This window comes from Schistocerca americana, chromosome 7, assembly GCF_021461395.2.
Source record: "Schistocerca americana isolate TAMUIC-IGC-003095 chromosome 7, iqSchAmer2.1, whole genome shotgun sequence".
Classification (NCBI taxonomy): domain Eukaryota; kingdom Metazoa; phylum Arthropoda; class Insecta; order Orthoptera; family Acrididae; genus Schistocerca; species Schistocerca americana.
The window spans coordinates 194,459,433-194,474,341 of NC_060125.1; the positions used below are offsets into that span (position 1 = coordinate 194,459,433).

The 14,909-nt window shown below is 43.6% G+C and overlaps 1 protein-coding gene across 1 annotated transcript in view; it reads left to right on the forward strand.

Annotated features, from left to right (window-relative positions):
• Positions 1 to 14,909, forward strand: part of LOC124622495 (probable cytochrome P450 6a20) — a 100,698-nt gene that overhangs the window by 58,286 nt on the left and 27,503 nt on the right. Inside the window, exon 5 of the mRNA XM_047148208.1 lies at positions 10,264 to 10,430. Coding sequence (XP_047004164.1) covers positions 10,264 to 10,430 — 167 coding nt within the window. The remainder of the gene's footprint in view (positions 1 to 10,263; positions 10,431 to 14,909) is intronic.

The window sequence follows — 14,909 nt, forward strand, 5'->3', positions numbered from 1 at the left end:
CCAAATGCTGCCCACATGCATATCGCCGTCATCAATCCTGTGCACTATATCGTTAGCGAATGTCTCTCCTGCAGCAATGGTAGCGGCGCTGAGGGGTTGCCGCGTTTGAATTTTGTATGGATAGAGGAGTAAACTCTGGCGCATGAGACGACACGTGGACGTTGGCGTCATTTGGACCGCAGCTGCAACACGGCGAACGGAAACCCGAGGCCGCTGTTGGATCACCTGCTGCACTAGCTGCGCGTTGCCCTCTGTGGTTGCCGTTCGCGGTCGCCCTACCTTTCCAGCACGTTCATCCGTCACGTTCCCAGTCCATTGAAATTTTTCAAACAGATCCTTTATTGTATCGCTTTTCGGTCCTTTGGTTACATTAAACCTCCGTTGAAAACTTCGTCTTGTTGCAACAACACTGTGTTCTAGGCGGTGGAATTCCAACACCAGAAAAATCCTCTGTTCTAAGGAATAAACCATGTTGTCTACAGCACACTTGCACGTTGTGAACAGCACACGCTTACAGCAGAAAGACGACGTACAGAATGGCGCACCCACAGACTGCGTTGTCTTCTATATCTTTCACATCACTTGCAGCGCCATCTGTTGTTGAAAATTGTAACTACTGTAATTTAGAAAGTTTGTCCGCCTGAAAATGTACTGTTGTCCCAAGCATATTGCAAGAAACGGTGTATTTCTATCGCTGCTCGTTTAGTTTTTATTGCCGTTTCAAATATACCGGTCATTTTTGAAACACCCTGTAGTTGCTATGTCTCATATCCGGTCGTGATCGAACATGATCACAACACAAATTAAGTGGCAATGTGAGCTCTGTTATTGATCTTGAGAGCGCTACGCCTTCTGCAAACGATTTCAGGTGTAAAACTATCACATACAGTAATTAACTTTTTTTGAAAAGCCTTTGCTCTTCCCGCCAAGAAGTGGTGCAAAACTCACAACAGATTTCTGAATCTTCACAAGAGAATAATAATTTAATCAAAATATAATTTAAAAAAAAAACACCAGAAGTTCAACTCTCATCCTTTTCTGCCCATATCGCCTCAAGCTATAAAAACTGCTGTACCGCGCTACAGGTTCCCGTTATCTGCGAATATTTCCGGTTCAGATTAACCACACAATCATGTAGTCTGATTTCACCCACACAAATGCAAATCATAGGATGAGCTAAAGGTGGTTGGTGCTTTGGGTTCATTTGTTATTTGTAGTTCGCTGTTGCCATTTGAGTTTACATTTTGTCATTTTCTCATTTGGAGGTAGTAAGTGAAACTGTTGACTCTAGAAAATAGAGTGTCAAGTGGAGAAATCGTAACATTTCCGACGTATTCTCTGCTTAAATTCAGTAGAGGGGTGATTGATATTGTGCCGTGTGTGGGGATAATGCGACTGGACGGACCACGGCAAGAAAATGGTTTTCTAGTTTTAAGGACGATCATCTTGACATTAGCGACTCTCCATGTTCACGAAGACCTTCACGGTTCGATGAAGTTCGTTTAAACGCTTTAATCTACAATGATCCGCCTCAGTGTGCTCTAGAACTGGTAAATGTGATGATCTGTTATCATTCCACCATCGTGCGACATTTGCATGTAGTGGCGAAGGTTAAAAAATCTGGTGTACGGATACCGCGCGCTCTAAGCCGACAGCACAAAACTCATTAGGTGGCCATATGTGCATCTCTGCTTGCTCGTCATCAGTTGTCTCGTGACAACATGGACCATTCCTGTCCTGTATCGTTACTGATGACGATAAATGGGGTCTTTACGTTAACATAACGAAAAGAAAGCAACGGTTGAGCCCAAACAAAGACCTGCGCACATCTCACAAAAGATGCTGTTATGAATCTGGTGGGACAGTGACGGTGTGGTGTACTACGAATTGTTTCTCCAGAGTGTAAGCATCATTGTTGACATTTATTGTCAACAACTGAGACGTCTTGCAGACGCATCCCAAGAGCAGCGACCAGAAAGACTGCGTGATATGGTGCTATTAGACGATAACGCCCACCCGCATTCTGCTAGACTGACAAAAACCGTTATACAACAGTTAGGTTGACAGGGCATTTGCTTTGACTGAAGCTAATTATAACATTATCTGTGTGGACGCAGTTTGTCGAACTAGAATTTGTGGTGGCGGTGTACTTAATTAAGAATAGCAAATTTCTCTGTCATAGAACGCTGCAGCATGTGAAATTTGCCTGCACGAAGAACTTTACAACATCAAAACAGACTTTTATTATATTTCATTATCGCTATTTGCTTTCACTTACAATTTTCCCTACTAAATGCTTTGTTTAGAATATGTGTGTAATACATCTCTTATGCACTAACCGTACCCTATGTGTAGATACTGGCTGACGACAGGCACTCCCTGGTAACAAGACTTCGTATCTCAACAGAGCAAGCATGGTGTAAACAATGCTCTGGGGGAAAGAAGCAAAGCACAAATAATTAACAAAGGTTTCGTCTTGTGCGGGACAAAATTGGGTTTAGTAGGGTTCATATGTTATATATATATATATATATGTTACATATATAATGTATATAATGAACTACTGACAGCCTTGGGAGAGCCAGGCCTAACAAAACTCTACCATCAGGTGAGCAAGATGTAGGAGACAGGCGAAATTCCCTCAGACTTCAAGAAGAATATAGTAATCCCAATACCAAAGAAAGCAGGTGTTAACAGATGTGAAAATTACCGAACTATCAGTTTAATAAGTCACAGCTGCAAAATACTAACGCGAATTCTTTACAGACGAATGGAAAAACTGGTAGAAGCTGACCTCTGGGAAGAACAGTTTGAATTCCGTAGAAATGTTGGAACACGTGAGGCAATACTGACCCTACGACTTATCTTAGGAGAAAGATTAAGGAAAGGCAAACCTACGTTTCTAGCATTTGTAGACGTAGAGAAAGCTTTTGACAATGTTGACTGGAACACTCTCTTTCAAATTCTGAAGGTGGCAGGGGTAAAATACAGGGAGCGAAAGGCTATTTACAATTTGTACAGAAACCAGATGGCAGTTACAAGAGTCGAGGGACATGAAAGGGAAGCAGTGGTTGGGAAGGGAGTGAGACAGGGTTGTAGCCTCTCCCCGGTGCTATTCAATCTGTATATTGAGCAAGCAGTAAAGGAAACAAAAGAAAAGTTCGGACTAGGTATTAAAATCCATGGAGAAGAAATAAAAACTTTGAGGTCCGCCGATGACATTGTAATTCTGTCAGAGACAGCAAAGGACTTGGAAGAGCAGTTGAACGGAATGGACAGTGTCTTGAAAGGAGGGTATAAGATGAACATCAACAAAAGCAAAACGAGGATAATGAAATGTAGTCGAATTAAATGTGGTGATGCTGAGGGAATTAGATTAGGAAATGAGACACTTAAAGTAGTGAAGGAGTTATGCTATTTGGGGAGCAAAATAACTGATGATGGTCGAAGTAGAGAGGATATAAAATGTAGACTGGCAATGGCAAGGAAAGCGTTTCTGAAGAAGAGAAATTTGTTAACATCGAGTATTGATTTAAGTGTCAGGAAGTCGTTTCTGAAAGTATTTGTATGGAGTGTAGCCATGTATGGAAGCGAAACATGGACGATAAATAGTTTAGACAATAAGAGAATAGAAGCTTTCGAAATGTGGTGCTACAGGAGAATGCTGAAGATTAGATGGGTAGATCACGTAACTAATGAGGAGGTATTGAATAGAATTGGGGAGAAGAGGAGTTTGTGGCACAACTTGACTAGAAGAAGGGATCGATTGGTAGGGCATGTTCTGAGGCATCAAGGGATCACCAATTTATTACTGGAGGGCAGCTGGAGGGTAAAAATCGTAGAGGGAGACCAGGAGATGAATACACTAAGCATTGAGAAGGATGTAGGCTGCAGTAGGTACTGGGAGATGAAGAAGCTTGCACAGGATAGAGTAGCATGGAGAGTTGCATCAAACCAGTCTCAGGACTGAAGACCACAACAACAACAGGGTTCATAGATGTTCCCAAATAACCAAAACGGGGACCGGTGGGGGGGGGGGGGGGGGAGGGGGGGAGGAAGGGGCACCCCAGTTGCTATTAGCATGGATGATTCGGTTTATTGGATAGCAACGAATGACGACTTGCTAATATTTTAAAGAACCCAGGGAACAGTCCGCTAATAACGTGTTTTTACTAAGCATAATCAGTACCAAACATAATTTTACTGTGTCGTGGGCTGAGGCAGTTGCTTTTAATAACTCAAACTGACAAGCTGGCATAGTGATTATGTGGGAAGTGCATAAATTAATACCCTGAGATTCCTAAGAACTGCCATACAAAATTTATTTACAGTGAAAAGCAAAATCTCGCTGGACATTTAGCACACACAAAGGATACATAAAACTGATTCCCAGTAATGATTATAAGAACAATTCAATAATCACACTCAGACATTTTACTTTCCTTTACATATATGTTCGTTGAGTGTGGCATATGGGTTAACGCATTCAGGATGGGAACGTGGTAGCACTTTGTTACGGCTCACAATATAATATGAACCATTCATACATACATGCGACAGTCTTTACCCAAAATGTTTCTCTAATTAAGTTCCGTGGGCTTGTCACAGTACAACATGTTCGACATGGGCGGCAGTTGTGTGCACACGTAAGTCATTCAGTGACCCATGAAAATAACGATTAAATCGTAAACTATGTAGCTTGACGAAATTTTCCTCACGTACAGAAAGAATTTGGCAGACTGTGTCTGAGGGTCGGAGTGCTGAAAGACAAGTGGTAGAAGACTGCTGAACAACGAACAAAGAAAGGCCAAGTATTTCAATAAAAATTTCCACGAAAATTTGAACATAGCACACAGGTTAACTAAATGACCCTCTCATTAATAATTTACATTCACTCAGTTTGACCACTAATGCAACATACTTGGACATTAGCTCAACACAAAGCACATCTTCCTAAGTCTGCTAGTCTCATGAAATATTGATTGTGTTAAGGGCAGTAATTGTTGCTAATCTGTTTCTAAAGGATGATAGTGAATTTACTTTGATAGAAATTAAGCAAAAGTACGGCTCCTTTGTGTAATCGGAAGCGCATGGTTCGTTTGGCCTGCACACAAAGCACTCCAGTGAAAATTGCAAGAGTCTGTTTAGCTACAAAATCTCACTCATTTTCACGATCAGAACCTCTATTAGCGCCCTAACACTGTAATGAGGAATGGTTAATCAGAATATTAGTGTCGTTAAAGAACATTCAGATTATACCTCGTAGACATTACTTATTGTTACATGCACGTGCAAAGCTGTGTTGGGGGAAACGATTGATCCAAAGAGGCTTGCTACATCCCTTGCAAACAACGTGGGACAATCTAACCACTACATCTGTCGCTCCGGTACAGCTAATCTCTCTGTTCATGCTTTGGTATCCCAAAGACTGGCAAGACTAAGCTAGCAGAAAGCATATCCCTTCACTGGCAAGAAGATACGCTCCACTCATTGTATCATTCATTCAAATTCACACATAGGATTGGGAAAAAAAGGAATAATGCTGATAACGCTTTAGACAGAGGAAAAATTAGAGAAACACAGACTCTTCTCCTTCCACGAGATCAGTTACTGTCACGAATTAGTAGAGAGAGATGATAACAGCATAAAGTAAGATTAATTATTATGAAAGCTATCTAATGGATCCCTTCCACAATTAAGCCCCCTACTTCAGTTCACAGATCTTTTTTCTTGTTTTGTGACTTGTAATCTGGATGAAATAGGATCCCAGAACTTTGGTTTCTGTTCTTTGAACCATTATCATTCACAAATCTCACATACTGTAAAAAAGGTAGTTCATGAGCAAAAAATACAATGCTGCGCTGAAAAGTAATGTCTCCAAATTTTTTAGCCTATTGTCAATATCGGTTGATGTATTACATGTCATGAATATTACTTGATCGACTTTCCCACTTCAGTCACGCAAGTTGCAACCCCCTACCGCTAGAGGGCTCCGAATTGTAGCGTGCAATATATGGGTGTGTAACATCACTATGTCAGAGCATGAGAAACAGCGTGCTCTAATCAACTTTCGGATTCGAAGAGTTCGTCCACGCATGGAGCACAGTCTCCTTCAGTATGACAGTGCTAATTATGCTATACCGGGGATCTTAGCAAAAGCGATCGGCAATCCTTGTGGTACCTCAATCGTTCGTGCAGTATACAGGGCCCCTGCACGCCTCGTTGTCGTGAACTCGCCTGTCGCAGTAGCATACGGTACCAGCGCTAGCAGAGGCCACCACTTTTAAAGCTCCTACACATTTTCGCCGGCCGCTATAACGGTCGGCGCCAGAGCTGCACAAGCCAGTTCTTCTGGTTTCAAGAGCCTCTCGTAGCCTCTGGCCGGGAGCTACTCACCCCATCGCCTTAGGTCACTTTCGAAGTCCATCGTAGGCACCGACACAGCTCTATTCGGCATTCACCATTGTTTCTCTTGGTGCAATCAGACTATATCCAGGATAGACTTTTCTGTTCTATGCTTGTGTTATTCAGTGTAGCTTCATCGAACTTAGAATATTTTCCATACGAGTGTGTATATGAAGATGCTAATTGTGTTACTTTATCAGACTCTGAATCACCATATCGTCAAGTCTTCATTCCTGTGGCGCACTGCAATTATGATTTTGTTACTATCGTCGAAGGAGACATTTCTTTCCTTGGCCAATACACTTTTGTAAACTTTGATCATTGTTTTCCCTGTATTGGTCTGAGGGACACATTACAGACCTCACACGAGCGCTGTGACATGTGCAACAATCCGACGCCCTGGGTTCACTGTCATCGATCATTCTCCGTACCGCCACAGCTTGGCCCCGTCTGATTGTCATCTGTTTCCATAGCTTAAAGAAACCTTCGAGGATTTAGCTTTGACAGTGATAAAATGGGGCAAGCGGAGGTGAGGTTGTGGCTCCGTCAACAAAGTCAAACGTTCTACAGTGGCGGTATCAACAAACTGATCCGTCGTTCAGAGAAACGTTTTCGACGCCTGGGTGACTACGTTGAGATATGAATATGGCTATGAGGCGAGTCCGAAACGAAGAGTGCGCCAATTCTGTCTGTGGTCCGCTCACAGAACGACAACCACCGAAACACAGGCCAGAACCTGGGAGTACGAGACCAGCACCACCGAATGCCGGTCCCATGCGCTTGCCGACCGTTAACACTTGACGAACTGCTCGGTCTTGGTTGTCTTCTAGTGTTTGCTCCAGCGTAAAGAAAGCTTTACACTTTTACAGAATGAGGTTTGATCACGATCGTAAATGATACACTCGATTCCACTGTGTAGTACTCAGTTCAGACTACACCAGCTAAGGCTTTTAAAAATGTCTAGTGTAATAGTCATATAGCTTAGTAGCTTAGTAATTGCAAAATAGCGTATAATTCAACGAACGTGAGACAGGAACTGTAACAGAACCATTATTACAAAGGAAATAGTCAATGTCCAGTACCTTACCAGTTTGTACTTTCTTTTTCATCAATAATCTGTGTTCTCTAGTGATTTCTTACGTCCACTTTCGCTTTACTAACAATGGATTGAAGAGTTTTAATGTTCCTTTCTTATTTCAGTATTTTCATGATTCTAAACCCTAATCGGTAAAAAAAATGTTCAAATGTGTGTGAATTCCTGAGGGAGCAAACTGCTCGGGTCATCAGTAGTAGTGGAACAAGGGCGATGCGGCCTCACTCTCCATTGTAGCCAAATTTATTAAAGATGGCGGTGATAGGTATGACAACATCGCAATGACATTGTGGTGAGAAGTTCATATTTTGGCTGGAAAATAGGTCAATTGGGCTACCACCACTAACTTAACCTCCCACTCCCCCCCCCCCCCCCCCCCAGAAAATGGCAGGAGGTTCAAATTCCACCAGGACAATGCAACACACCACGGCTGCCTCCACTAACCTAAGAAAATGGTGGGAAAAAAGGGCTCTTGGGCTACCTCCGCTAACCTAAGTCATCCAACTGCCACCCATTCCTAGGAATTGGTGGGAAAAGGACTCAGCCTGTGCAGGATAAGATGAACGTAAGTATTTAAACAGTCTTTATTTAAACAATTAGAGGCAGTACCTCCATACAGTGAGTTCACAACAAGGGTTCGGAGTCTAGCTGATGTAAAACACAGCACTGTCACCAGTGGGCACCATCGTCCCTCCCATGATGTAATCCAAGATGGCAGGCTGGAGGAGAAAAATGGCATGAAAAGGACTCAGCCTGTTCTGGGCTGCTGGAGAGAGGAGGGGGTGAACTTTATTTATTTCGAAACAATTTATTTAGGGATTGTTTTAACACAGTATATTTGTTACACTGAAACAAAACACTCAACACTGACCTGCTTGAGGTCGCAGTAAACAGTCTACAGACGTGCAAACTACTCGTAAATATTGTAGTACACTGATATGCAGTTATGCAAACAACTCGTAAATTACGGAAATAATGCAGTGCACAGCCTACCGACATGCAAACTACTTGTAGATCACTGAAATTATGCAGGTGTAACGCTATTCAAACACGCTCACAACGCTTAAACAGCCGAAAATAATACAGTGTACAAACACTCATTGCCTATAAGAAAATGTTTTCGAACTGTCGTCAAGTGCAATGTACAGTGAACTGTTACAATGTGTGCACGCATCGACGCTTCCGCGAGCCACTGCCGGATAGATGAATATACGGGTGTGAGCTATTGCTCTCAGGCTGCTGCCGACGGCAGGTGAAAGTCAAGTCTGCAGTAAGAGTTCTTCGAGTATTATACTGACGTCACATGTCTATGTACATAAGAAGCAAGTCACCCTCTGGCTCGTGCGTACGCGTTTACCATTGCTGGCGCGAAACACCTCTACCTGTGGACATTGACGTCACAGGTCGCGTTATAGAAATCTATTCCAATGCTTCCCAGAATAGCACAGGGTGCATTGTTCCTAGCGATCTTAACGGGACATGCGACTTGTGTCTAGCAATGCACGTGTTTACCGTTGCTGATGCATCACCCAGAGTCTGCAGATTGGTGTAGAAAGCAAGCAACCAAGCAGGCTGGGACCCGAAATGCTGATGTCTTTGTGACAAGGGGAACCGACCCAGCCTTTGTACAACAGTCTTCACAGTATATGTTCGAGTATCTGGTAGCCGTTACTGTGGGTCCTATCATGATGGAGGTATAGATTCAGCACATCAATAGGCGTAACGGGAATAAAAATATTTTTTTTACGTGGAAACTTATGTGCACTATAGATGCTTAGATCGTTCCAGAAACATGGTCGTAAAGAGGAGATAATTACAGTACATTGTACGGTGTCAGACTGTGGTAGCAATCATAATATTTAATTGTAGTTACACTGATAAATATGTGTCTAGGTCCCAACATTCTTGTGAGTCTGGAGATGGCCGTAACCGAAAGCAAGCACTCCATCAGAATGAGATTTTCGCTCTGCAGCAGAGTGTGCGCTGATATGAAACTTCCTGACAGATTAAAACTGTGTGCCGGACCGAGACTCGAACTCGGGACCTGTGACCTGTGAGGATTGGTCGTGAGTCGTGCTTGGATAGCCCAGTTGGTAAAGTACTTGCCCGCGAAAGGCAAGTCTCGGTCCGGCACACAGTTTTAATCTGTCAGGAAGTTTCAAGCAATCCATCCTGTGTACACCACTTCGGAGAGTCCGAGAAAGCTTTCGACTTATGATGATTTCGCTCGCGTCTCCCCCTGGATGTGTAAATAGTGAACTAATACCCAGTTCGCCTTGGATTGCCTTCAGGACCACATGTCTGCACATCAGTTTTGCAGCATTATAGTTCCTTTCAATACCCATACCTCCCTAATGAAGCATTTGCTGACGTATGTTCATATAATATCTTTTGTTCAGAATTACTTATACTATCACTGTTTAAAATGTTGGCCTTTCCTCCCCAAACACCCTGTATATTCTTGAACCTTGCTACAATATTATGTGCAGTTGTGTAAGCTGCTGTATTTCCTAAAATGAGAAAAAAGTCTGTTTTATTTATTAGTTTCCGAGATGGCTGTATTGTTAACCGACCCTACTAATCAGTCCGAATAAAGAAGGTTTCACGTGCGATGTTGACTTCATGGGTTTTATTTAGCCCCTAACATAAATAAACAATATAAACCAGATTGCGTATCTCCTTGTTGACAGTATCAACAAACTTGTTTAATGAACAATCCATAGCCATTTTACATACCAAGAGTTATATGAGGGCGTTTGTGACAGGTGTGTGCCGGAAAAAGTGGACAAGTTCTTGCGCGGTGTCGTGTCTCAGACGGTGGCCCGCCGCCAGCACGAGGGAGTCTACCGCAACGACTACCTGCAGATGCTGGTGGAGCTCAAGACAAAGGGATACCTGGACGGCGCGGGGCAGGTGCTGGCCGACAAAACCTGTGAGTGTAAACCTTGGTCTTTACACTCTACAGCATTCCTCAGAAGCTTTTTATGCTGCACCTGTAAATCTACATTTACATCTACATTATAACTCTGCAGTTCACAATTAAGTGCCAGGCGGAGGGTTCATCGAATCACCTTCGAGTTATTTCTTTACATTTTTCATTCCTGAAAAAAGTGCAGGAAAAGAAGCACTTTCTGTGAGAACAACTGTGATTGCTCTTATTTTATTATGATGATCATTTCTCCCTATGTAGGTGGTCGCCATCAAAATATTTTCACACTCCGAGAAGAAAGTTGCTGATTCAAATTGCATGAGAAGATAGGTACTACCGCAACGAAAAACGCCTTTGTTTTAATGATTACCACTCCAGTTCGTGTGTCATATCCGTGACACCCACTCCCCTGTACAAAACGAGCTGCCCTTCTTTGAACTTTTTCGGTATCCTGTGTCGATCCTACCCGATGCGGGTCCCACAACGCACAGCAACACTCCAGAAGAGGACGGACAAGCGTTATGTAGGCAGTCTCTTTAAAAGACCTCTTGCATTTTCTCAGTGTATTTTTAGTGTGCCTTACACACAAAGCTATCTACGAGGGCAGTTCAATAAGTAATGCAACACATTTTTTTTCTGAAACAGGGGTTGTTTTATTCAGCATTGAAATACACCAGGTTATTCCCCAATCTTTTAGCTACACAACACTATTTTTCAACGTAATCTCCATTCAATGCTACGGCCTTACGCCATCTTGAAATGAGGGCCTGTATGCCTGCACGGTACCATTCCACTGGTCAATGTCGGAGCCAACGTCGTACTGCATCAATAACTTCTTCATCATCCGCGTAGTGCCTCCCACGGATTGCGTCCTTCATTGGGCCAAACATATGGAAATCCGACGGTGCGAGATCGGGTCTGTAGGGTGCATGAGGAAGAACAGTCCACTGAAGTTTTGTGAGCTCCTCTCGGGTGCGAAGACTTGTGTGAGGTCTTGCGTTGTCATGAAGAAGGAGAAGTTCGTTCGGATTTTTGTGCCTACGAACACGCTGAAGTCGTTTCTTCAATTTCTGAAGAGTAGCACAATATACTTTGGAGTTGATCGTTTGACCATGGGGAAGGACATCGAACAGAATAACCCCTTCAGCGTCCCAGAAGACTGTAACCATGACTTTACCGGCTGAGGGTATGGCTTTAAACTTTTTCTTGGTAGGGGAGTGGGTGTGGCGCCACTCCATTGATTGCCGTTTTGTTTCAGGTTCGAAGTGATGAACCCATGTTTCATCGCCTGTAACAATCTTTGACAAGAAATTGTCACCCTCAGCCACATGACGAGCAAGCAATTCCGCACAGATGGTTCTCCTTTGCTCTTTATGGTGTTCGGTTAGACAACGAGGGACCCAGCGAGAACAAACCTTTGAATATCCCAACTGGTGAACAATTGTGACAGCACTACCAACAGAGATGTCAAGTTGAGCACTGAGTTGTTTGATGGTGATCCGTCGATCATCTCGAACGAGTGTGTTCGCTCGCTCTGCCATTGCAGGAGTCACAGCTGTGCACGGCCGGCCCGCACGCGGGAGATCAGACAGTCTTGCTTGACCTTGCGGCGATGATGACACACGCTTTGCCCAACGACTCACCATGCTTTTGTCCACTGCCAGATCACTGTAGACATTCTGCAAGCGCCTATGAATATCTGAGATGCCCTGGTTTTCCGCCAAAAGAAACTCGATCACTGCCCGTTGTTTGCAACGCACATCCGTTACAGACGCCATTTTAACAGCTCCGTACAGCGCTGCCACCTGTCGGAAGTCAATGAAACTATACGAGACGAAGCGGGAATGTTTGAAAATATTCCACAAGAAATTTCCGGTGTTTTCAACCAAAATTGGCCGAGAAGAAATGTGTTGCATTACTTATTGAACTGCCCTCGTATGTGATCATTCCATCTTAAGTTATCCGTAATTGTAATTCCTAAGTATATAGTTGAATGTACAGCCTTTAGATTTGTGTGATTTATCGTGTAACAGAAATTAGGCGGGTGACTTCACACTATTCATTATTTGGAGTCAAGATGGTTCTGAGCACTATGCGACTTAACTTCTGAGGTCATCAGTCGCCTAGAACTTGGAACTAATTAAACCTAACTAACCTAAGGACATCACACACAGCCATGCCCGAGGCAGGATTCGAACCGGCGACCGTAGCGGTCGCTCGGCTCCAGACTGTAGCGCCTAGAGCCGCACGGCCACTCCGACCGGCTATTTGGAGTCAATTGCCACTTTTCGCATGATACAGATATCTTGTTTAAATAGTTTTGCGATCTGTTTTTATCATCTGCTGACTTTGCAACACGGTAAAAGCGTCAGCTGCAAATAATTTAAGAGTGCTACTTAGATTGTCTCCTAAGTCATTTGTGTCGATGAGAAGCAGCAGAGGGCCTGTAACACTTCCTTGGGGAATGTCAGATATTACTTCTGTTTTACTCGATGACTTTCGCGGGGTAGCCGGGCGGTCTGGGGCGCCTTGCCACTGTCCGTGCCGGCCGAAGTGGCCGTGCGGTTAAAGGCGCTGCAGTCTGGAACCGCAAGACCGCTACGGTCGCAGGTTCGAATCCTGCCTCGGGCATGGATGTTTGTGATGTCCTTAGGTTAGTTAGGTTTAACTAGTTCTAAGTTCTAGGGGACTAATGACCTCAGCAGTTGAGTCCCATAGTGCTCAGAGCCATTTGAACCATTTGAACCACTGTCCGTGCGGCTCTCCCCCCGTCGAAGGTTCGAGTCCTCCCTCGTGCATGGGTGTGTGTGATGTCCATAGCGTAAGTTAGTTAGATTAAGTAGTGTGTAGGCTTAGGGACGATAAGACCTTACCAAAAAGTTCCAGTTTCCACTTTCCGTCAGTTACGACGACCTGTGACTTTTATGGGAGGAACTCTCGAATCGATTCGCACGACTGAGGCGATAGTTAATAAGCTCACAGTTTGAAAAGGAGTCCCTTGTAACGTACAGTGTCAAAAGCCTTCCGTAAATCTAAAAGTATGGAATCAATTTCACATCCCCTGTGAATAGTACTTATTCCTTGGTATGCATAAAGAGCTAGTTTTGTTTCACAAGAACGATGTTTTCTGAATCAGTGTTGGCTGTTTGTCAATAAATCGTTTTGTTCGAGATAACACATAATGTTCTAACACAGTATATATTCCAAAATCCTAGTTCAAATCGACTTTAGCGATATGGGTCTGCAATTCAGCGGATTACTTCTATTTTCTTTCTTGCGTGTTAGTGTGACTTGTGCACAAGTGCTCACGTATGGTAAGTCTATCACCTGGAACGTTCTTCTGTCATATGATCTGCAACCTGTTGGCTAGGAAGAGTGAGGATGTTACCCTTTCTTCTGTCGTCATTTCTGTTCTACTATATTCAGTGATTTTTGACGATGGGTACAAACTATGGAAGTCGATCACTGGTAGGGTACTAAATAGAAAAAACATTGTTGTATGTCCATAAATACTTGGATTCTGCACTGGAAGCTACTCTCTTCACACAATACAGCACCATGGATAGTACTGCATTCCACTGGAATGCACAATACCTTGTGGCCTAGAGCAAGTGATCCAAGAGACACCCATGTTCAGCACACGCCACATCATGGGCTGCCACGCTCGTTCGCATGGACCAGCCTTCGCGCAGTGGCGCCACAAATCATGTGAATACGTTGTCCCAGTTTCTGCACATATTCTTGGGGTTACGTTGTTTGCTTCATGCAACTGGACTGTCTTAACAATCTATCCACCATGGAAAAGTTGTCGAGGTGCCTTGTGCACCATAATGTGGAGCAAGGCTTTACCACCATCGTGGCTGACGAATCACAGTCCACAAATATCCTGCTTTAATATTACTATTATTCAAAGATATGTGAAGTTAAACAGAAATTTACGAACATAACCTTTTCTGTGTTGGTCGAAATGATGCTCATTGTCAGTGACTACAGCGTAAGTGTATCTCATCACAGTGACCATAACAGTCGAATTGACGCAGGCCACGGATCACTGTGCTCGTATCTGCAAGGCAGTGCTCGTATCTGCAAGGCACGGAGAAGAATGTCTCTCAGGTCATTCCATTTCTGATCTTCCGTAGTATCTCTAACCCCTCCCTTTCCCATCTAAATAGAAAAGTCTTCGCCATACTGAACAGAGTGCTCCATCACTGAACACACAGGCCACTAAAAACTAACCTACGCTGCTTTCTTGGCCAGCCTTTTCTATACTGCGGCTGTGTGAAACAATGATTGTATGGCAGCGCTGACAAACTTCACAAGCAAAACTTCTCCTCCAGGTAACTGTTGCGGACTATTTATCTCGCTTATAACCGCTATCAGTTGCGAACACAAATTCTACAATAGCATTGTTTCTCCCACGGCGAGGTTGCCTCAATAAATACTTTTGTTCTTCGCAAGAAGGCCTTCGTTTCACCAAGGAGT